This window comes from Mytilus galloprovincialis, chromosome 2 (genome assembly GCF_965363235.1).
Source record: "Mytilus galloprovincialis chromosome 2, xbMytGall1.hap1.1, whole genome shotgun sequence".
NCBI classification, from domain to species: domain Eukaryota; kingdom Metazoa; phylum Mollusca; class Bivalvia; order Mytilida; family Mytilidae; genus Mytilus; species Mytilus galloprovincialis.
In genome coordinates, this window is record NC_134839.1 from 103018656 (window position 1) to 103042097 (window position 23442).

The 23442-nt window shown below is 32.7% G+C and overlaps 1 protein-coding gene across 2 annotated transcripts in view; it reads left to right on the forward strand.

Moving 5' to 3' along the window:
• LOC143065195 (glycylpeptide N-tetradecanoyltransferase 1-like) overlaps positions 1–23442 on the forward strand; it is a 32549-nt gene that overhangs the window by 1966 nt on the left and 7141 nt on the right. Inside the window, exons 2-10 of one of the 2 annotated variants that reach the window (XM_076238616.1) lie at positions 8913–9222; positions 9930–10068; positions 13829–13959; positions 15440–15531; positions 16780–16896; positions 17277–17447; positions 17735–17843; positions 18686–18757; positions 20954–21052. In XM_076238616.1, the coding sequence (XP_076094731.1) occupies positions 8913–9222; positions 9930–10068; positions 13829–13959; positions 15440–15531; positions 16780–16896; positions 17277–17447; positions 17735–17843; positions 18686–18757; positions 20954–21052 (1240 nt within the window). The remainder of the gene's footprint in view (positions 1–8912; positions 9223–9929; positions 10069–13828; positions 13960–15439; positions 15532–16779; positions 16897–17276; positions 17448–17734; positions 17844–18685; positions 18758–20953; positions 21053–23442) is intronic. The other variant, XM_076238617.1, reaches the window with a different exon arrangement.

A 23442-nucleotide genomic window follows, 5' to 3' on the forward strand; every position in this document is an offset into this window, starting at 1 on the left:
TACCACACTACGTAGAAGCAGGGATATCCTTTCAGTCTGCACCAAAAACTTTTTCAACTACTAGTCCGAAGACCAATATTCTGACATTTTTCTTATTAGTCCAAACAAAGTTTTGCAAAAACTTACTAGTCTGAATGAAATTTTACTAGTCTGGGGCATCGGACTAGTGGCTAACCGTGCAGACTGTCCTTTACTGATTATTAAAATCATTCTCAAAATGTGTGTACTAATTAAAAATCGGTATTTGTTTAATTTAAACATAATTATGTTTGCTGTAGATGATTCAAACATCATCCACATGCAATGCATGTAAAAGTTGTAGGTCATGCAACTTGCAAATTTCGCTGTAAACAATGCCTATGGGGATACATCAGATTGGGGAGAGAAACGGCAGAATCTATTTTGAGAATCTTTCTCCATTACAGGAACACCTCAATTGATGAGTAATTATTTAAAAATAAAAGTAAATGTATCTGAACACTTGAAATGTGACAGTTAGTATATGATAAGTAATCTTCCATTTAAATAAAATTTTGTGTACCAACATAATCATAATGGTAAAAAAAATTTTAAAAAATAAAAATGTTGCATTTTGTAGCTTAAATCTATTTACAGTGTATTCATGAAATTTACAAATGTATCAAAATGTAGGATCTGGAATCAAGCTTCACACAGCTTATATCAATCATATTGGTTTTTATAAGTACATGTATCCCTGTGATGAGAGTTGTAACTGAGAACTTTATATCAATGGAAATTTAAAACTGAATAGATTTATCAGTCCTCACATTCTTGAGAAAAAATTAAAAGTCTTAAGAGTACTGTCACAAAAAAATGAAGAATGGCCCTAGCCTGCAGTTCAGTGGTACACAACTTAAATTAAAAAAATATTATGTTAAATGATAGAATTCAGTTGAATTTTGGATAACTATAAACTTCCAACTTAAATCAAATGTTTTGATTGAGAAGGTGCAAATCTCTTCCATTGGTCAAAATTGACTCCATGATGAATTCTTAACATTCTTTATATGTAGTCTATCAAAAGATACCCCCCTCCCCAAAAAATAGAATCAATGGCCGTCTTTCCCCTCAGAGCTCTTCAGCTCTTTGATTTTTGGTGGAAGAAGACTTCAAGTCTTCTGAAGGCCAATGGTGCCGACTTTAAATCATTGATTCTCTGTAAACCGCATTCGTTTCTGTATATTACAATTTCATAACTTTCGATTCCTGACATTGATTTTAACATAATTAAGCATCTGAATAATTTAATTTGTAAATTAGGATTGAAAGACAATAAAATAAAATAAACCCTGATCTGCTAGCTACATGCTCATCTTTTCTACCGATTTCAGTAATAACTAGAATCATGCAAACAGACTTAAGAAAAAGGCATGTAAGTTCATCATACAAATATGAAACTTTTTCTAGACAATCCAGATCGTGCACTTAGCTAAAAATTGTAACCTTTAAAATTGTTGTCGCGCACTAAAAAACCCCATGGGAACTTTCAAAAGTTGGCAGGTATGTAACAAGTCTCACTATTTTTATGCCCCATTTATGGGCATTATGTTTTCTGGTCTGTCCGTCTGTCCTGCTTCAGGTTAAAGTTTATTTCCGAGATAGTTTTTGATGAAGTTGAAGTCCAATCAACTTGAAACTTAGTACACATGTGTTCCTTATGATATGATCTCTCTAATTTTGCTGCTAAATTAAAGATTTTACCTAATTTTCACAGTCCACTGAACATAGAAAATGTTTGTACGGATGGGGAATCCATGTACTTGTGACACATTCTTGTTTGAAGAAAAAAAATACGTCATAACGATAATGGAACAAAGCAGGCTGGGTTAGTGGGGCTGCTTTTGTGGTAATTCCAGTTACCTTTTATTCACCTTCTTCCACCTCAGAGCTATGAGCTCTTTGATTAAAGAGGTGGAAATAGTATGAAAGTATGGGAAATCCTATGCATGTTTAAAAGCAACTGCTCTGTTTCAATGTCCGATGTTTTCCGGTATTTTTCACACCATTCTTACCTCCATTATGAAAACCTTCCCCTATTTAATATGGCCAAACTAACCGTGAAGAGCCCTGTTCATTCATTGACAAGGAATCAGGTCATTCCGTCCCCAAGACTGAAGTTAATTAGACCCGAGTCATTCATGCCCCTCATTGATATGACTAAATATTTTACATTACTTACGCAACATAAATTATATCTTGATGTACATTTGTAGATCTTAACATATGTATCCTAAATAATAGAATATATGCTATAGATCCAGGATCTCCTGTAGTAGATGATTGCAATACTGGTAGTCTGGTATACCCCTGTAACAGATTGATATCATTGAAGCAATGTTCTTTGAAAAATTCATCTTGCAGAGTTTTAAAAATACATATGTGTATATATATATATGTATTGTGAATGTTTAAAAATATTCCAATATGATGGCTTGAAAAAGATAAGCTAAGGCCATGGTTTTTTTGCAGTTAAGCTGCAATATGCGAGCACCCTAGATTTGTGTTCTACCCAATAAATCCTGAAATACTTGCCATTGTTATTATCTAGCTTGTTACTATGTTATATATAACTAATTGAACACTCTTTTAATACTTTTTATTCTGGATTACAAAAAAAATGACCAGAAAAACCTTAAATGATTGTCGATTTATCCAAAAGTTTTAAAGTTACGCATAGGAAGTAGTGCTTATTAAAAATCCTTGTGTAGTTCATTATGACTTGTGCTTTTAGCTAAGATGTCAAAGAACAATTGTATGAAATATTTAATCGCCGAAAATCTCTTTAAGACAAGCAGTTTAGATTTCCCAAATGACAAAAGTCGTAGGAATATTGTTTGTCATCAATACGTAGTACAACTATGTCAGTAGTCTATTATAGAATTCAACTGTTCATGCTGTTGGCGTCAATTTCAAATTAGAAAAAGAAATTTTCGTAGCTTTTCAATTTGGAGGCAGGTGTGCAAATTAGCGGTGGTCCGAGACCTTCCACTTTTGCAAGCGGAATTTCAACTAGGATAGTTGGTTTCTAGCTACGCCCGACGTAGTCGCCTTACATTTGAAAGAAAATAAGAAATTACTTTGCAAACCTTTTCACCATGTTCACCAAAGTCTCCAATTAAACGAGCTAAAAACTTATTTTTATCATTATTATTCATGACAGCGATGTTCATTTTGTTCAACCGCTAGCTTTATACAGAAAATCGCCGACAAATATTGTATAAATTCGAGTAAAATCGTATCTGATTGACAAAAACAACATTGTAAACACATAACAATGGCCGCTGTGAAAACAAAATTTTACAAAATCTGATCCGATTCCGGAAGCGGATAAGGGTAATTCCAGGTTTGACGATCATTTACAAAATAAATCCAAGCAGGTGAAAAAATACATCTATGCATGGTAAATGAATATAAACACTAGTATTGTAAACCAAAAGATATATGTAAAAGAAAGAAAAAGCAGAAAAATAGTTTATTCAGAAACTAAAAATTACTTTTTGATAAATTTTAATTTAAAAATCCAATACAACGTGACAGCTGGGAACAGTATATCTAACAATATACATGTTCATGGTCACAGTCTAAATTTTCTTTATAAATGATGATAATGCATGTGAGATGCTTTTAAAGTGTTAACATATTAATGCAATTTTGAGGGGTTATTTGTTTTTTCTCAATTTTGAAGGATCAATTAAAGTAGCTGAAAGTTTCATTCTTTATTTTCACAAATAATGCAACTATATTATATATACCTTAATGTAAGTAAATCATATGATATATAGGTGGCATTCTTTGGGCCACTCTACCCCCTCCTGTTTGATAACTCGGAAACGGTCGAGCTCCCCACCCCTTAACCATATGAGGGGCAGATCCAGGATTTTAGGTTAGGAGGGGCGCAAACTTAAATTTTCGCCGAGCAGAGTGAGGCTAAAAAAAAATTGAGGTAAAATTATCGGAATTTTCTTTATTAAGCTGAGAACAACCCATGCTTTGCAAATTTAAGGGGATGCAAGCCCACAACCCTCCCCCGTCTGAATCCGCCCCTGCATATATTCAAGTATAGGACAATATAATAAATAAAAAATGAAATATAGGGGAGTCCCTGGAGTTACCCCACCCCCTCCTATTTGAGAACTTGGAAACGGTTGAGATCCACACCCCTTAACCATATATATTCATGTTTGTGACAATATGAAAAATCAAATGAAATATAGGAAGAGTCGCTAGGGGTCACCCCACCCCTCCTGTTTTAGAATTTAAAAATGGTCGAGATCCCAATCCCTAAACCATATATATTCATGTATGGGACAATATAACAAATCAGATGAAAGATAGGGGGAGTCCCTGAGGTCACTGTTCACCCTCCTGTTTGAGAACTTGGAAATGGTCAAGATCCTTACCCCTAAACCATATATACTCATGTATGTGACAATATAACAAATCAAATGAAATATAAGGGAAGTCCCTGTGGTCATCCCAACCCTCCTGTTTGAGAACTTGGAAACGGTCGAGATCCCCACACCAAAACAATATATATTCATGTATGGATCAATATAACTAATTAAATGAAATATAGGGGGAGTCCCTTGGGTCACCCTACCCTTACTGTTTGAGAACTTGGAAACCAATGAGATCCCCACCCCTAAACCATATATATTCATGTATGGGACAATATAACAAATAAAATGAAATGTAGGGGAAGTCCCTAGGGTCACCCTACCCCCAGTGGCGGATCCAGAAATTTTCATAAGTGGGGCCCACTGACTGACCTAAGAGGGGCCCGCTCCAGTCACGCTTCAGTGATTCCCTATATAAGCAACCAAATTTTTTCCCAAAAAAGAGGGGCCGGGCCCCCTGCCCCCTAAATCCTCTGCCTACCCCTACCTGTTTGAGAACTTGAAAACTGTTGAGATCCCCACCCCTAAATTATATATATTCATATGTATAGGACAAAATAACAAATCATTTACATTTACTATGGGCAAGTCAGTCAGACCTCATCTTTGATCCCTGTTGTAGTGAACATTTGTCTGATTCATGTCTCATAACATTTGTACTATAGAACACAAACTCAGTTTTCTTTCCAGGGAAACCAGTCCATTCATACTATTACATGTTCATACTACGTCAAATTGAACTTCTAGCAGTCAAATAAAACCAAGGTTAACTACCAAGTAGAACAACTGCAATCATTGGGAACTTGCATGTACCACTGCAGACTCACCATAAAAAATATACATTGATATATGCATTGCTTTTGAAACCTTGATAACATGAATTATTTGCCTTAATAAATAAATCATTAGATAAACATGAATGTTTAATGTTGAGGCAACATTGCCACAGTTTTCATAATTACGGTTGCCTTGGTTTTTGGTTAACTGCCTTCAGCGCTTACAGCGCTTTGATTTAATTTGTTGGTTTACGGATTTTCCCCATGAAAAAGTCGGGTCGGTCGGTCGGAATAAAAAATAAAAAAAAAATATATATTTCACCTTTCTAACAATATGTTTGGTTTGCTATTTGATCATCATTTCTTATATAAAAGTTCGATGAAATATTATTGCTCAGCTGCTATAAACATCGCATGGACATCGTCTAATAATTTTCTGTGAAAAAAGAGAGTTTGTGTCCACGGAAAAAGATGAAATTTAATCGTCATTTCACAAACGTAGCCCTAAATAAATTTCAGGAACTTGGTCGTAATGATCTTCAAACACGAAAACTGATAAAGAAAAAAAAACAAAAACATTGTACGAAAATAAGTTATAACACACATGTCAAAAACGTAATAGACTCGTCCACTGGAAAAAGGAAATCGGGTTCATCAGTTGTCATGCATTCCTGTTTTTTGGAAAATGACGCAGTCATTGTTCCATTACTGGCGACCTGAACTTCATTACATTTCTCTGCCTACCGCGCTTGGTTTCGTATTTACTATTTTCTATACAAACTGGAATCTGCTTGTGTTATCATTAATTATGCATGAGAGGTCATTGTGTAGTAATCAGCCAGGAACCAGTTTACAAACTAACTGGTTTCTGCTTGTATTCCACTACACTCGGACAAAGTGTTGTAGTTTGACGGGAACCAGTTTAGAATTTGTAAACTACAAAACGTAATCGGTTATTGTTCATTCCGTTTTGGTGTTTCATACCGACTTTTATGGTTTGAATAAGCTTAAGACCCTTCAAACATTAATGTGATAGGTATATTAAAGACTGTTTTACAAAAGGATGGAACTGTTTTGCTTTCAAAGTCGTACTATAGTGATATCTGTTATGTACGGATTTCCACTCTCACCGGTTAATTTCTTTTTTTACACGTGCTTTTGAAACTTCCTGTTTAAACATCGCAAGTTTTAAAATTGTTTTTTGAGTGAATTTAACTTATTTTAACAATCATGAAGCGTTCCAGAATCATTTTCAAGCAGTTTCTTCTTCTCTTTGATGATGGAAAATAGGTTTTTCTCGAGAAAATACCACGAACGATCGCAGAGGAATTGAAACGTACAAGTCAAGTCGGCACCTGGTTAAATTGGCATCTAGTCAAATCGGCACCTATTTGACGTCAATTCGGCATCCAATAATATTTGTTATAATATTTTCTATTCAATTAATTAATAACTGTTACCAAGTACATAGTGAATATGTTGTTGTGTATTTAGGTAAACAACGAAACCAAAGTGAAATTATGTTGTTGTGTATAAAGGTAAACAACGAAGCCCTTACCCAAGCTGTTGTTTTAACAATTAGACAATTATTAAAAAAAAATGGAAAACTATGAGTCCCTTTCAATAAATGAAACTTTCATGCCAAATAATAAGCAAATTTAAGGTGTTTTTTTTTCAGTAAAGTTTAAAAAGCATTAAACAAACAATCCTGTAAAATGCTCAACTGGTTTAAATAATGCATAAAAATATCCAATATCTCATGTATTAGTCCAAATAATTATGACGTCTGGCAAGGCTATTTTATTTTTTTTCTGTGACGTCTTCCTACGAAGTTCGTAGGAAGGCTTTCTTAGGAAGGCGTCCCAGAAAAAAATTAACATAGCCTTGCGGTCATAGAAAGGTGTCCCAGAATAAAATTTAAAAAGCCTTGCCAGACGTAACAATTATTTTGACTACTCATATATATATCATTAAAAATACACCAAAAATGTCATTTAGTTGAGAAAAATAATTATATACAAAATGTACAATGAACACCCAAAAATGTGAAAGTTAGTATTTAACTCTTTTTGCTTAAATACTGAAAAAAATTCTGGCAACCCCTTACTTATTTTTACTCTTTTTGCTTAAAATACTGTTAAAATATATATTTAACATGGGTGACGAATTGACTATATCAGGTGTCGATTTAACCAGGTGCTGATTTGTCCAGGTGCCAATTTAACCAGGTGCCGGTTTGACTAGAATTCTTTGACAAATGTTTGAAATTACCTGAGTTTCATTAGACCTTTGATAACAGTAACAAAAAGATTATTTACTTAATATTTTGTGGTATCAGGTCTGTTCGCGCCAATACACTTTCGCACCTTGCAGGTTCGCACCTCGCACGTTCGCACCCAAGGTCCGTTCGCACTCTACTCATTCGCGCTCAATTTTAATTCAAATTCAAGTTGAATAATTGGAAAATCATGATTGTTGTTTTAAATTGCTTTGGTGTAAATACTGAATGTATTTATAGCTTGGTATGAGTAAAATATTGAAGATTTTAAAGGAAAAACACAAAAGATAATTGTTTTTAACAGCTTGGTCCCTTTGATCTGAAACAACGAAACAATAAAATATAGGAACCAAAATATAGCAATCCACTATTATAACCAAAACATGATAAAATCTATTCAACACACAGAAAAAAACATAGTCAGAATCTCACTTCATTTTGAAAGAAGTCAATAAAACAAAGTTATAGCAATACACTAACCAAAACATGATTAAGAGTTATTCAACACAAAATAAAACGTTGACAAAATACCACTTTAATTAGAAAGGATTATTATTATTTTTAACAATACACTATCCAAAACATGATTAAGATTTATTCAACACAAATAAAAATGCTGTCTCACTTTATTTTGAGACAATGACAACAATTATACTTATAAGAAAACACTTGCTTACAGAGTTATTAAACACAAAACCAATTAAGATTGGGTGCGAACATTTAGGGTGTGAAAGTGAAAGGGGGCGAACATGAGTGGGCGCGAACGGACCCGGATTCAGACTATGTACCAGTGAGAAATATACAAGCCTTTCTACGGTATTTATTTGTACAATTCAGGTAGTCTTGACCTATTCATTTGTCTTAAAAAAACAGCCAGTTGTCACCTTCACTTCACACACACACATATATACGAATATCAATTATATGCTTACGAGACATGTTGCATTGATAAACTAATTACGGTATGTGAAAATCAAGACTTGCATAAAAACTATCCCAATATTAGAGACAGTGGCGTCATTTTTCTTCAGAGCTTTCAGCTCTTTGATTATATCCAAATGGATGAATTTTTTTTATTATCAATGTGTAATGGGTTTTAAACACAGGTTTCGTTCCGCAAAATTATTTGCTCAAACGACATTTCAAGGTCAGTTATGATTGATTTGTCTATGTTTAGATAAGTAAATTGGATGTTTTAGTTTTCACAACAGAAAGTTTTATCAATTCTGTTAGTGTTTAATGCATTTTATTTCATAAAAAAAAGGATATTTTATTTATTTTTTTAGAGATATAAATGTTTTTGATAGGATCGGCGGGAATAACAAAGCATGAAAAGTTAATTTTATTTTTATTCTGCAAATCAGCAAAATCGGGTCGGCGGATCCGTAAACCAATAAATTAAAAAATCCTGGCCTAAGTTAAAAAGTATTTATATTTTAGTAGATTAGATGGAGTATCTAGGAAGAAACACAAAAAATATTTAAAGAAAAGAAAGCATAAGGATATAGAAAGATCAAGTGGGGATTCAGATGGTCAGATGATGAATGATGATGATGAAACACATATCCCTAATGCCAATAGATTGCCTGTCATCACAAGCAAATCAGATCAAACTTCAGGAATGGAGGCCGATTCCGAGAGTCAAGGATCCGGATCTAAAGGTTCTGGAGAAGGGAAGAGAGATTTAGAGAATGATGCAGTTCTCATGAATGCTGGAGCATCTGGTCCTATTTCAGAAAATGCACCTGATGTGAGTATTTAGTGTATATAAAAATATATGTTAAGTGTGTGAAATTAGTGGTAGACTGATAGATGGAGTTTACCTAAAAGTTGTCCAGTCTAAACTACATGGATGTAGATTACCTTGTGCTCTTCAAATGATAAATAATTTATTAAAGCAGATGATAAGCCAGCCTTGCCTACCCAAAATATTGAAATTCCTTCCATGATAATGATGTTCACTCTTTAGTATGTTCATTAGCGGTCAATGTCCTTTAACGATAATTTAAATTTGCAGCAGAGGAAACGTTTACATAAATATGACTGTGTATCAAAGTCTTAATTTTGTTATTAAATTAACTTGTAGTGGAGGAAAAATATTTTATTGGATAACTGAAATTAAAACATTAGAATTACTTGAACTGCAAAAGGAACCAGATCAGTGTCTTCTGTTATGTTTTAATCATCTGCCTTGTAAAAACACACTCATGCCTATTATTATAAGCCCCTTTTGAAAAGAAATTGAAAAGGAAATACAAATGTAATGTCAGCCATGTTGTTGAGAGAAAAATAAAGAACTGAAGAAGGCCAATGGCCGAAACGTCTTGAAAAATTGGTTTATTTATACAGTTATATATTATCATAAGGACAAAATTTCAGAAGTATCTACAAATGTATGTGTACCTAGATCTTGTCAAGTAAATTTATACCTATATTTTCTAATGTGCATATTTACAGCCGTCAACTTTGAAACTTCAAAGAATCCAGAAAGCAGTAGAATTGTTGACCCTTTCCTCACAAGGAGCACCAAAAAGTATGGAAGAGGCAAGCAAGAAGAGGTACCAGTTTTGGGAAACACAACCTGTTCCTAAAATAAGTATGTATATTTGAATGCATAAGAATTGCTTTTAGTTCACATCATTTTCTGAATCAGCATTATATTTAAACTGATATAAACTTGTCTTATGCTAAGGTACAAATATTGGCAGTAATTGTAGTTAATTTGATGATTTTTATACAACCGCAAAAATTAAAAAAATTTTGGTCGTATATTGGTATCACGTCAGTGTCGTCGTGCCAGGAAGTTGGTTTTCTGAATAAGTGGACCCCAGCAACCCATCAACATGAAGAGATACCAGTTGGTTGATACTGCATTGAGCATTATTTTTATACGACCGCAAAAATTTTAATTTTTTGGTCGTATATTGCTATCACGTTGGCATCTGCGTCGTTGTCGTCGTCCGAATACTTTTAGTTTTCGCACTCTTAACTAGTGTTGGATAATCGGTTGAAATTATCAACCGATTATCTATTACAATTGGTTGACACCAACCAACCGACTATCGGTTATAATCGCATCATAATACCTTGCCCTTTTTTCAAATGAAATCATGCATTTAGTCTCATTGTACATGTCTAATGTGTATATTCCTTATCATTGCAGAGTTTATATATTCATATTTGATCTTTTGTTTCCTTTTCATATTCTGTTGTACTAAATTATAATCCTGGTACCTTTGATAACTATTTATTTAGCAGTTAAAACAATAATTAATAAGAATCAAGATTCATATTGATCTCATAATTATAACATTAATTACCAACAGTGACACTAACATTTCTAAATTTCAATTGTGTAACTCACAGTACAATTTCAATAACATAGCTGTATAAACATTTGAATGCTTCTAATTACATGAATTAAGAAAAGATATATAAAGTTTTAAACTTTAAGAAATTTAAGATTAAAAGAAAAAAATAAAACAATGCATTTGCATTTGCACAGTAAACAAAGGGGATTAAGCCAATGTCTGTTAATTCGTGTATAATGCTTTTTTTTCACTTTTGTAATCATTATTTTTTTATGTCAATTGTGTCATTCGTGCGTCTGCATTTATAATTGCAAGAATGCGGAATTATTACATAGTTGAACCGTATCCGATTCGTGACTCTTATATTTTTCAATATGGCTGACAAATTTCGGAAAATTTACAAAAATAAACGATGTTTGGCAAGCAATTTGGAAAGGAATATGACGTTTTTGATGCTACAAATAGATAAAAAATTAATAAAAGGCAATTTGCAACACGTTCTAATGAAGCAAAGAAATTATTTTGTCTAAAATCAGAATGATTTTATGTACGCTCTCAAGTTGCAAGTACCGGTATAATTTGAAAGAAAGTATTTCATACAAAGTTAAATAAAATTAATATTCCATCAATCTGCAAATATTTATAGTCAATGCATTTGTCACGTTTATAAAGAAGGAAATTGGTTATGTCTTTAATTATAGGATGTTTAACATTGTTATTGTCATCGATCCTGATATTTTTTGTTATTATTTGTTTGTTGCACATGTAAAATGCAAACCGGAAACGGACCGGAGGTTGATAAGCTAAAGTCCGGAAAACTTTAACGACAATCGATCAAAAAAAATCTCAATCGATTATCGACATCGCCAGGCCCAACCAACTGATTTCCGACTTATTCCGATCATCGGAACAACACTACTCTTAACTTTAGTAAAAGTGAATAGAAATCAACGAAATTTTAACACAAGGTTTATGACCACAAAAGGACGGTTGGGATTGATTTTGGGAGTTTTGGTTCCAACAGTTTAGGAATTAAGGGCCAAAAAAGGGCCCAAATAAGCATTATTCTTGGTTTTCGCACAATAACTTTAGTATAAGTAAATAGAAATCAATGAAATTTAAACACAAGGTTTATGACCACAAAAGGAAGGTTGGGATTGATTTTGGGAGTTTTGGTCACAACATTTTAGGAATTAGGGGCCAAAAAGGGCCCAAATAAGCATTTCCTTGGTTTTCGCACCATAACTTTAGTATAAGTAAATAGAAATCTATGAAATTTAAACACAAGGTTTATGACCATAAAAGGAAGGTTAGTTTTGATTTTGGGAGTTTTGGTCCCAACAGTTTACGAATAAGGGGCCCAAAGGGTCCAAAATTGAACTTTGTTTGATTTCATCAAAAATTGAATAATTGGGGTTCTTTGATATGCCGATTCTAACTATGTATGTAGATTCTTAAATTTTGGTCCCGTTTTCAAATTGGTCTACAATAAGGTCCAAAGGGTCCAAAATTAAACTTAGTTTGATTTTAACAAAAATTGAATCCTTGGGGTTCTTTGATATGCTGAATTTAAAAATGTACTTAGATTTTTAATTATTGGCCTAGTTTTCAATTTGGTCCAAATGGGGGTCCAAAATTAAACTTTGTTTGATTTCATCAAAAATTGAATAAATGGGTTCTTTGATATGCCAAATCTAACTGTGTATGTAGATTCTTAATTTTTTGTCCAGTTTTCAAATTGGTCTACATTAAGGTCCAAAGGGTCCAAAATTAAACTAAGTTTGATTTTAATAAAAATTAAATTCTTGGGCTTATTTGATATGCTTTATCTAAACATGTACTTTGATTTTTGATTATGGGCCCAGTTTTCAAGTTGGTCCAAATCAGGATTCCATATCAAGTATTGTGCAATAGCAAGAAATTTTCAATTGCACAGTATTGCACAATAGCAAGAAATATCTAATTGCACAATATTGTGCAATAGCAATTAATTTTCAGTTGGAGTTATCTTTCTTTGTATAGAATAGTAGTTGATAATATATGTTGGAAATTTGCCAGACATGACTATGATGTCATTTTCTATTTTTATTTGCCAATAACTTTATGTAAATAACTTCATTGAAAATATGCCAATATAAAATGTTGCTGATGAAGCTTTTTTTCCTTATCTTATCTAAAATGTTTTTAGATAATGTATGTTGGACATTTGCCAGACATGACTATGATGTCATTTTCTATTTTTATTTGCCAATAACTTTATGTAAATAACTTCATTGGAAATTTGCCAATATAAAATGTTGCTGATGAAGTTTTTTTTATTGTTTTATACAATAAACAATGTATATTCACTTTTACTACCAACCAATCTTTACCATTCAGTGATTACAAGCACTTTATTTTACATTTTAATATTTTATGATGTATTTAAAAGAGTAGTTATTGTTGCAAACTCCATTAGAAATTTGAATTGATATTTGATATTAAATTTTTCTCATTTCAGATTTCATAAATAAAAAGAAAATTTCTTCAAACATTTTTTTTGAGAGGATTAATATTCAACAGCATAGTGAATTGCTCAAAGGCAAAAAAAATTTTTTAAGTTCATTAGACCACATTCATTCTGTGTCAGAAATCTATGCTGTGTCAACTATTTAATTTTAGATTTAAATAAGTTTGAAGAAGAAATCTTTAATTGATTTGTAAAATCTTGACATTTGTTTTGTGTAAAAAAAACCCATGTAATGTCAAAAATTTGATCACAATCCAAATTCAGAGCTGTATCACGCTTGAATGTTTTGTCCATACTTGCCCCAACTGTTCAGGGTTCGACCTCTGCGGTCGTATAAAGCTGCGCCCTGCGGAGCACCTGGTTGTTAGATTTAATCAGATTGAAAACCAATTAGTTAAGATTTTCTCAATATTTGCTTTTGTCAGATTTTGAATTACTGTTCATTTTTGGGGCTGAGTAAGGATATTCCCATCTATTGTCATTAGTCTTTACAAAAACTCAACAATGTTTGTATGTACATATATATCATATTTTAGATGAGAAAATCCACGCCTCCGAAAACCAAGAGATAGAAACTGACAAACCAACTGAGGAAATCCGACAGGATCCATACTCATTACCAGGAGGTTTCCAGTGGGATACACTAGATCTCAATGATCCTTTAATTGTAAGATATGTCAGAGTACAAGGAAAATTAATAAATTAATATAAAGTTTGTGTGGCTCTGAGAGAAGAGCTTAATTATAACTACTACACTATATACACTGCCATATGGTCACATCTCCACATCCTGGCATTTTATGTGAATGATATTGCTGCAAATCTCCTTCAACACAGAGCTTTGGCTCATACTGAACAGCAAGCTATAAAGTGCAGGGGTAGAAATAAGAAAAGACCATTGACTTGCCCAAAGGGCAAGTCAATATCTAGATTAACTTGCCCTTGTATCTGTTAACTTGTCCGACTAATGCGGACGGCAAAGCCGTCCGCGCCGACGAGCATAGCACTTACGGCGAGGGGTCTGGGGCCGCTTAAGGCCCCCAGAAGCTCTGGGGTAAATGGTGCCAAATCCTGCATTCTAGACCTCTCCTGGCAGATGATTTTAAGTTTCTATACACCCTTTTTTAAACAAAAACTTTTACTTTTACAAAAAAAAGTGACAAAAAAATTTCAGATGTACATGTAGAAACTGACCCAATTGTCAAATTTCCTGTAAAAAATATGCTTCATTCTAAACAATGCAATTATAATTTATTTTACATTGTTGACGTTGGATTCTTTAAGTTTTTTTAAAGGGGGGACATAATTTACTAAAAAGTTTTCCATTTGTTTCTTTCTACTTTCATTTTTAAATCAACTCAAAAGTCGTTTGCAAAACACGTTCTGATTGGATCATTGTATCGACTTCCTTTCACGATTAGTAGCGGAAATCCCCGAGCAGGTGCGACTGAACATTCTAAAACGACGGCGCTCATTGGCTTACGCATAGGAATTGACCAATAGAATTATTCGGGACAAACTACGATGTTTACGATTTTCCTGGCATGCGCATATGAAATAAATAAAGACGGCGAAAATAGTAATACAATAATAAACAGTTGTACATCATACAAAATTACGTCTGACATAGTTATACAAATATTTTATTGGCACAAATTCATTAACAATAAATGGTTAAGACCTATTGCATATATTTATTATATTAATTGACATGATAGAATGAAACACAAACACAAAATTTCAACTTGCCCGGCGGACAACTATGTGATGAGATTCACTTGCCCGCTGCAGATTTTAGTTGCCTCGGGCAAGCGGGATAGCGCTTATTTCGAACCCTGAAGTGCCACGAAATGACTACTGTAAAACCACTCAGGTCTAACAAATTTTGAAAACAAGAAACCAGAAACGCCAACAAAAAACAACCACTGAACAACAGGCTCTCTCAACAGGATAATACACATGTATGCATAAAACTTCTATGAGTATTCAGTATACATGATCAGTTTATTTAGACAAAGAAAATGAAAATATGCCTGAAAGTATCGACTTCCTTGCTGCATGTGCTCTTCAGCTGTTTTATTTTTACATTATACAACAGACTTGGCATCTGTGAATTATATTTGATGATTTTTGTTTGATTTTAACAGTTAAAAGAACTGTACACATTACTGAATGAGAATTATGTAGAAGATGACGACAACATGTTTAGGTTTGACTACTCACCAGAATTCTTACAATGGTAAGTTGATAGACCATGTTTGAATAAATTACTCAAGAATTCCTAAAACAAAAAGCAGGGATAACATGCTGCTGATTTGATTACTCACTAGAATACAGCAGAAATAACATAATCACAAGATTTCTTATACTGTATAGTGGGTTGTTTTAGCAGGTGTTAAATTTCATGATTTTCATTGAATGAGGTATAAAAAATATTTTGGCAGATTCAAATCTTTTATACAAATCCAATGTGCATGCACTTTTAAACTGATAATTTTGTTCTATTCACCAAAAGAAGCTAAAATATACACCCTGCCAAAATAACCTGCTTAACATTAATAGTGTTGTAAGTTGCATATATAGTTGAGCTCTCAGTGATTACAGTGGCATCTCATATGTGCTATTTCATTAAAACATAACACTATACAGTCAGACTTTGCTATGATAACAGAAAAGTGAGGGGTCAACAGACACAAATTATATAAAATCTGATAAACTGATGAACATCACAACACAATCTTTAAGAAATTGGTAAATTACAACGATTATCACGTATTGACTGCTACATTGCTAAATTTTACGGATGCCATTACAAGTTGGTTGACCGTTATGGAATAACCGTTTCACAAATGATATCGGATATGTTCCTTACGTCGTAACTACAATCCCCTTCCCTTTCATGAATCTGACCTTCCGAATTAAGACTATTTACCAGATTTGTTATCACATAAGCAACACAACGGGTGCCACATGTGGAGCAGGATCTGCTTACCCTTCCGGAGCACCTGAGATCAACCCTAATTTTTGGTAGGGTTTGTGTTGTTTATTCTTTAGTTTTCTATGTTGTGTCATGTGTACTATTGTTTGTCTTTTTCTTTTTTAGCCATGGCGTTGTCAGTTTATTTTCGATTTATGATTTTGACTGTCCCTTTGGTATCTTTCGTCCCTCTTTTATACCAAACATAACTTTTCTCCACATTTATCATCCTGGTTCAATTCATCAAGTTTGATTCCAATATAGATCATGTAAATTTTCACCCATATTAGTTAAATGTGCAAATGTGTGTGTTTTTTCCAAAAATAAAGAGCAGAAAGCAGGAGATTGCATCAAAAATTTCAAAAGAGTTCAAAATCTTGCATGTCTTAATTTGCGTTTGAAAGAAGTTTAATTAGGTCAGTGTCTGAATATGAAATGAGTGGAATAAAAGATTATATTTCTACTTTATTAATGAGGTCATTTTTAAAACTGAATCTGTTATTGTTACAGGGCATTACAGCCTCCCGGTTGGAGAAAAGATTGGCATTGTGGTGTACGAGCTTTGAAGAGTGCAAAACTTGTAGGATTTATCAGTGCAGTTCCAGCAAATATTAAAATATATGAAAAGTAATTCCGTTAAAAATTAAGATAAAAAAATCAGAATTTCTATCCATGAAATTTTTATTGAGAGACATTGGTTAATGAACTTTAAGACATTTTTGCCTAGTTGGTCTTATAAAGATTAAGAAATTTACCAAACTGAATATTCATCTCAGAATTTGATGATAAGTAGGTTCTTTTAGATTTATAATAGTGTTTTGAACAAAATCATTCCCGACAGTAAACCATATCTCTTTTATGTTTTACCTATAGTTTCAGGATAACTGATGTTTGAAAAATTTTAGATTTTTTTTTATTTATTTGTCAAATATTTCAATTATAACAACAATATATCACCATTATTCATTATACATTTATACATCTTAATATCTTGTTTTTCTTTTTAGAACAAAACATTTAGTAGAAATAAATTTTTTGTGTGTTCACAAGAAGTTACGATCAAAAAGAGTGGCTCCTGTGTTGGTTAGAGAGATTACCAGACGTGTACACACACATGGGTTATTTCAAGCTGTCTACACAGCTGGTGTAGTACTTCCAAAACCGGTGGCATGTTGTAGGTCAGTACATTTCTATTTTTATTTTTCAGCATGCTCTTTGAATAAGATTTAAAACTTAAAAACACATAAAGTTAGTTTTATAACCTTTAATAATTAGAAAAAAAAAGATTTTGATTAAACCATAAACATTCTGATACTCTGCTTCAACTAAAAATGTGAAATAAAGGCAAGGCATTGTAGAATATAATGTTTTCTTTGAAATGATATTTTTTCAAAAAAACAAAAAATTTGTACTTATTTTGATGTAGAACTGGTGACTAACTTGACATTTTGTTTTTATATTTCAGATATTGGCATAGATCATTAAATCCTAGGAAATTAATTGAAGTAAAGTTTTCACATTTAAGTAGGAATATGACAATGCAAAGAACATTAAAGCTTTACAAGTTACCTGATGTAAGTTATATACGACATTGGTTTCCAACATACAACTTGTTGTGTCACCTGACAACACAAGTGACACATAAGGATAACTTTTGTTGTCCTTAGTCATCAATATCATAGTTGTCTGTATCTTCATAGTCTGAGCCAAACTAAATGGTAATCCACAACTGAATTATTACAAATGTGCGTAGATTCTACAACAGGACATGAAGTTGTACACCTACTATTTTTAATTTCTTTTTTTTTATGGGGATTTCCAATTAAAAATCATGAACACAGCAATTTCTGCTGATATTATTTTGCAAGCGACACTCTGCTTGAAGAGGCAATTATTCATTCAAATTGATGATGAGATTTACAAATTTCGTTTTTTTTTCAATTTTGATTCGAGTGATGAAAAGAAAACCTTATAGAACTAAAAAATGTTAGAACACAATCATTGTTTAGCATACAAAACTGGCAGTAATGATGTATTTTGTACTGGATTCCAAGTGATATTTTAGAAAAAAACCTCATCTGTCATTCTACTCAGCTGATAAAGGCAACTCCCATCATAGCCAAAACAATTTTTAATTTTGATCAATTCCAAAATGCAAAGATTTATTTTTTGAAAGAGCCTGGTTTTTGCTATTAAGAACTAAAACTAAACAGGATTAAATGGGCTGTATAGTGGTCATTATTTTCATTCCATATATATATGGGCAAACATACAGGCTCATGTAAAAAAGACATTAATGATATCCAAATATAAGATAAATGTTTGTTTTGACATAAGATATTTTATATAATTTGTAAACAGTTATAATTTGTTTTGTTTTTGGATACATATTTTGATTCTGATGTGTCCGTTTCAGACTCCAAAAACTCCCGGTTTTAGGAAGTTCACCCCAACAGATGTTCCAGAAGCTTATAAATGTTTGAAAAAGGTAAGCTTTAATCATGATAATAGAAGATTTATATGTTATGTAAATTAGGTAATTTTGTTTGACCATGTAAAACATCTAGCATTAAGTTATATAACATAAACAAGTGTATATAAATAAGAATATATGGTCCAATTGCCAATGAGACAAATCTCCATCCAAGTTACAATGTGTTAACAAAGGTCAACAAGGAGCATTGGCTCACATCAAACAGCAAGCTTTAAAAGCCCCCAAAATGACGAGTGTAAAACAATTCAATCAGGAAAACCTACGGTCTTATATATAAAAATATCAAGACTAGAAACATTTGTGAACCACATCAACAAACGACAACCACTGAACAACAGGCTCCTTGGGTAGCATTTTTAAAGATTATGACTATGACAGTGGACATATGCAGTGTTCTCCCCAGGGACTTTTAGCATCATAGTAATGTGATGCTTTAATCTTAAATGTGATGCTATCTGAAGTGGTTTTCTTAAAGATCATGTTATGGATGTGATGCTATAATTTTTAGAAAGGAGATGATATTTCAGTTCCCCCTGTTAACCAGGATCTTAAATGAAATATCTGGGGAGAACACTGACTATGGCTGAGTTAGTTGAGCTAGATCTCAACCCCTTCCCTTTTAATCTTTACTTTACTTTATAGTAACAGGGCTCACACTACTTCAGAATTATAGGGAGAAGTGACTTCTCTTTTTGAAACTGATAGGGAGAAGTGGTGAGATTTGAAAGAGAAGTGCTCATTCGTGCGGTGCGCTACAATTTTTGGATTTTACAATAGTATAAAGGGCCATATGTAAATAATGTTCTTTTTATGTTGTTCAATTCATATGAGTAAAAAATTACAATTAAAGTAACATTTGAAACTTAAGGTTCTTGTGAGAAACTACCAACTAGATATCTAGCACTAAAAAAAAAAATTATTTTAAAAAATGTAAAGAAATTATAATATATCAATTACATGATTACAATTTAATTAAAAATTATCTTGTGTATGAAATTCAGTGTTTCTCATAAAAATATATAAAAGTTATTAAGCTGGGCCATAATATATTGATATTAGTATAATAGTCTCAGAGTTAAGCAACTTTAATCAATAGTTTGAAACAATCCGTAAAAAATATAGGGAATTATATACACCAATCAATTAGATGTAACCAAAAGTCTCTTAATGCGTGTGGAATGCGTAATTTTCCCCTTTGGGATCAATATTCTTCTGTCAGCTGTTCCATCCGTGCGTCCGTGGTAAATATTGTAAAAGTACGGATTTCGGTCATAGCTGGTCCGGTTCAGATCCGTATTTTAGAAATCGGTCAATGGCGGACGAATGCAAGAAAATTTACAAAAATAAACGATGTTTGACAAGTTATTTGGAAAGGAACATGACGGTTTTAATGCAATAAATGGATTAAACATTTACTGGAGGCAACTTTTATCACGTTTAAATGAAGTAACAAACTTATTTTGCCGCCGAAATTTAGGTTAATGTACGTTTTCGAGTAACAAGCACTGAAACTTGCGGGAATGCAGGAAGTGATAAAAAGTTGTATTTTTATCAAATAACCTGCTACACACTGCGAAGACAATGCTTCAACCTCTTTTCTAAAGATAATGAATCGTTTATGTCTGAATTTCTTTAATTATCAGTAAAAAATTGATGTTTCATCAACTTGGTAAAAATTGAAAATGTCCGATGACGGAAGCGACTGAAAGCGACTGTCATCAAAAACAGGGCGACTTGATTTCGCTTTTGGGGGTCGGGGAAAGCGAAGTGACGATCGGGAAGGCGACTTCTTCGCCCAAGTCGCCTGGTAGCGTGAGCCCTGTAGTAAGTAATGAAAAAGTACTTGGTAATCTGAGGCACCTTGAAAACACAGGTTAACATAATAAGTATAAGGTTTACTTTGTCTGTCCATATGTGCATCCTGATATTGGTTTCCTTTCTATAATTTTACTTAGCCTCAATCAAAATTTGAACCTTCACAACAGCCTTACCACCAAACACAGATCAAGTTCAAATTTTGGTTGTGTCACTCTTAATGTTCTTGAATTATGTCCCTGTATCGACTTGCGTATGTACAAAACAAAAGGGGGTGTTTCTGGTAGTGATTACATGTTCTTGGCTATGTATAAAGATCTAATTATTAAACATTTACTACAAGGTATGTTAATTACATTATAATTTCTTTTACAGTATTTACTGAAGTTTGATTTGGCACCTTTATTTACAGAAGAAGAATTTAGACATTGGTTTATACCTCGACCTGGAATAATTGATTCATTTGTAGTTGAGGTATTAAAGAAGATTTAAGCAATTGAAATAATGAAGGCATTTTATTGTTTATTTGCATTAGTCCACAGACTTATCTTTTTAATTTGAATCTGTTTTGTTTAGTATTTTGTCATTGTATGTACAGTTGTATATGCAACATTTTTCACTTTCCTATTGCTTAACAATTTTATAGCAAAACCATTTACTTTGCAATTTCTTCCTGAGGAGTTGAAGCATATATTAACAAATATTTACTACTTGATATTATACAAATGGATGGTTGTAACTTTTACCATTCATTTATGGTCCTTTGATAGTTTGTTTAATTTTCTATGGTTTCCATGCTATTCATTAACAGTTTTTGCATATCATCTTAAAAATTAAAATTATATAAAGTTTAACAGCAAAAACATTAAAAAACAAGATCTACAAATAAGTTAGCTGAGGAACCGTAGCTCTTAGGTCCTTATGTTATTTTTTGACTATTTGCAGACCATAGAGCTACAGATGTTTCCTATTTCAAAATGTTCAGAATTGCAACCCAGGTTCAGGTCCCACTTATTTCCTAAATAAATATTGTTTATAATCTGTGCAAAGCTTATCAATACATATACAGTCGACTCTCGTTATGTCGAAGTCAGCCGGACCAGAGAAATATTTCGAGATACAACGAACACCGGAAGTTCGACAATCTAAGGGACACAACTCTTGCTTAGCTTGATAAAGCTAAAATAAATCCGGGTGAATATGGCAAGGGGATTGATATTCTAGTATCAGATCGATGTATTTGTATGTCACAGTCTTTTATTATTATAATGACATTATATGTACTTATTCAATTGTTTCAATTAAAAAAAAATCCTATGGCTTTTCCAAGAGAGTAATTTCCAATCGATAGTTTCGTTATTCAGGTCGGTTATAGCTGACAAAATTGTTAATTCTCAGATACAAGAGATTTAAGAAAATTTTGATTTTTATCCATTTTGTTTTATCTCACTCTTTCTTTTCAAAAGAAAATATAACAAGATTAAAGACGCCGTTTGAGTAGTTTTTAGGTGATCATCAACGGAAGCCATAATCCTCACTTTATACACACCCAAGCTCATTAGTGTAAATCACAAATTAATTGTTTTGTAAACATTTTAAATACTTTTTCATGAACATTAACAATGTATCACTAATTATCTATCAAAATTCTATAAAAGATAATCTTAGGTAAACACTCATGGAAATAGCATGTCATAAATCAATACAGTGGTCCGTGACCATTTAAATCCCAGAGGTCATGTTTTGACACGTGTATTAGTTCGAGATAAAAAATGAATTTTGAATGCTTTGTTTACCTTGGGACCGTAAATTTAGTTCGACTCAACTGAAATTTCGACTCATACAATTTCGACTCATCAGGAGTCAAATTACATACTTTTGTATGGAATAAAGTTCGGGACCACGTGAAAACTTCGACTCATCTGAAATTTCGAGTCAACCGAGTTCGAGACAACGAGAGTTAACTGTAGTTCGTTTCGTTAGATATTTTTCTAGGATATGACGTACCGATTTATGTTTGAATATTCATTTCCTTAACACTATCATCTAATTATTTCCATTTGTATACACTCTCCACCTATTTTGTTCGGCCATATTGGATCTCTTTGTGACGTCACGAAAAAGAAGAAAAGATAACTCCCATAGGAAAACATGTGTTGGTTTGTTTACGTTGTCTTTTATTTTATTTTCATGACTTTTTGAATGAATGTACGTTAACCCTTTCACCGATTGCTGCCCAGAGAGAAGCTACTCTGAGACGATGGCTTCCCTGGCTACTATTACTCAAGTGGGAGATCCTCATAATAAATGTCAATAAAAACTTGTTTGTAGTTATTTGTGTATTTATTTCATTCACTAACACCATGTTCACAGATTTGTTCATGTTTTGATAATTTTTTCTTCATAAAATATTCAAATTTTCGGCATTATCTAGGTGAAATTCTCAAAATTCTGCTCTTAGACCCCAAATTGTAATTTTTAAACCCAAAACGGCAAAATTTTGAAAATTTTTATGAGGCTGTACAAATTCCTCACACTGAACGATGTCCATTCCAAGTGTTTTGTACATAAAACAACATTTTACATAAAAAAAGTATACTAGTTTGGCTTCAATTCTTCCATATTCTTTCAAAAAAAATGTTCCCTCATTTCAAATTCTCGTAAATTCCGTAAATTTCGTCTGATTTTGACACGGTTTTCAACAAACGGAAGCGCCATGTTTACACTTTCATCCGGGTATTCATCAAAGAAAGATAACTCATGTTTGCACTGTTTTGAGCGGGAAACATAAAAGATGTATTCCGATCCCGGTAAAACGGGATTCATCCTCAGCTGTCTGAAGCGTGAATTCCGGTAAACCGGGA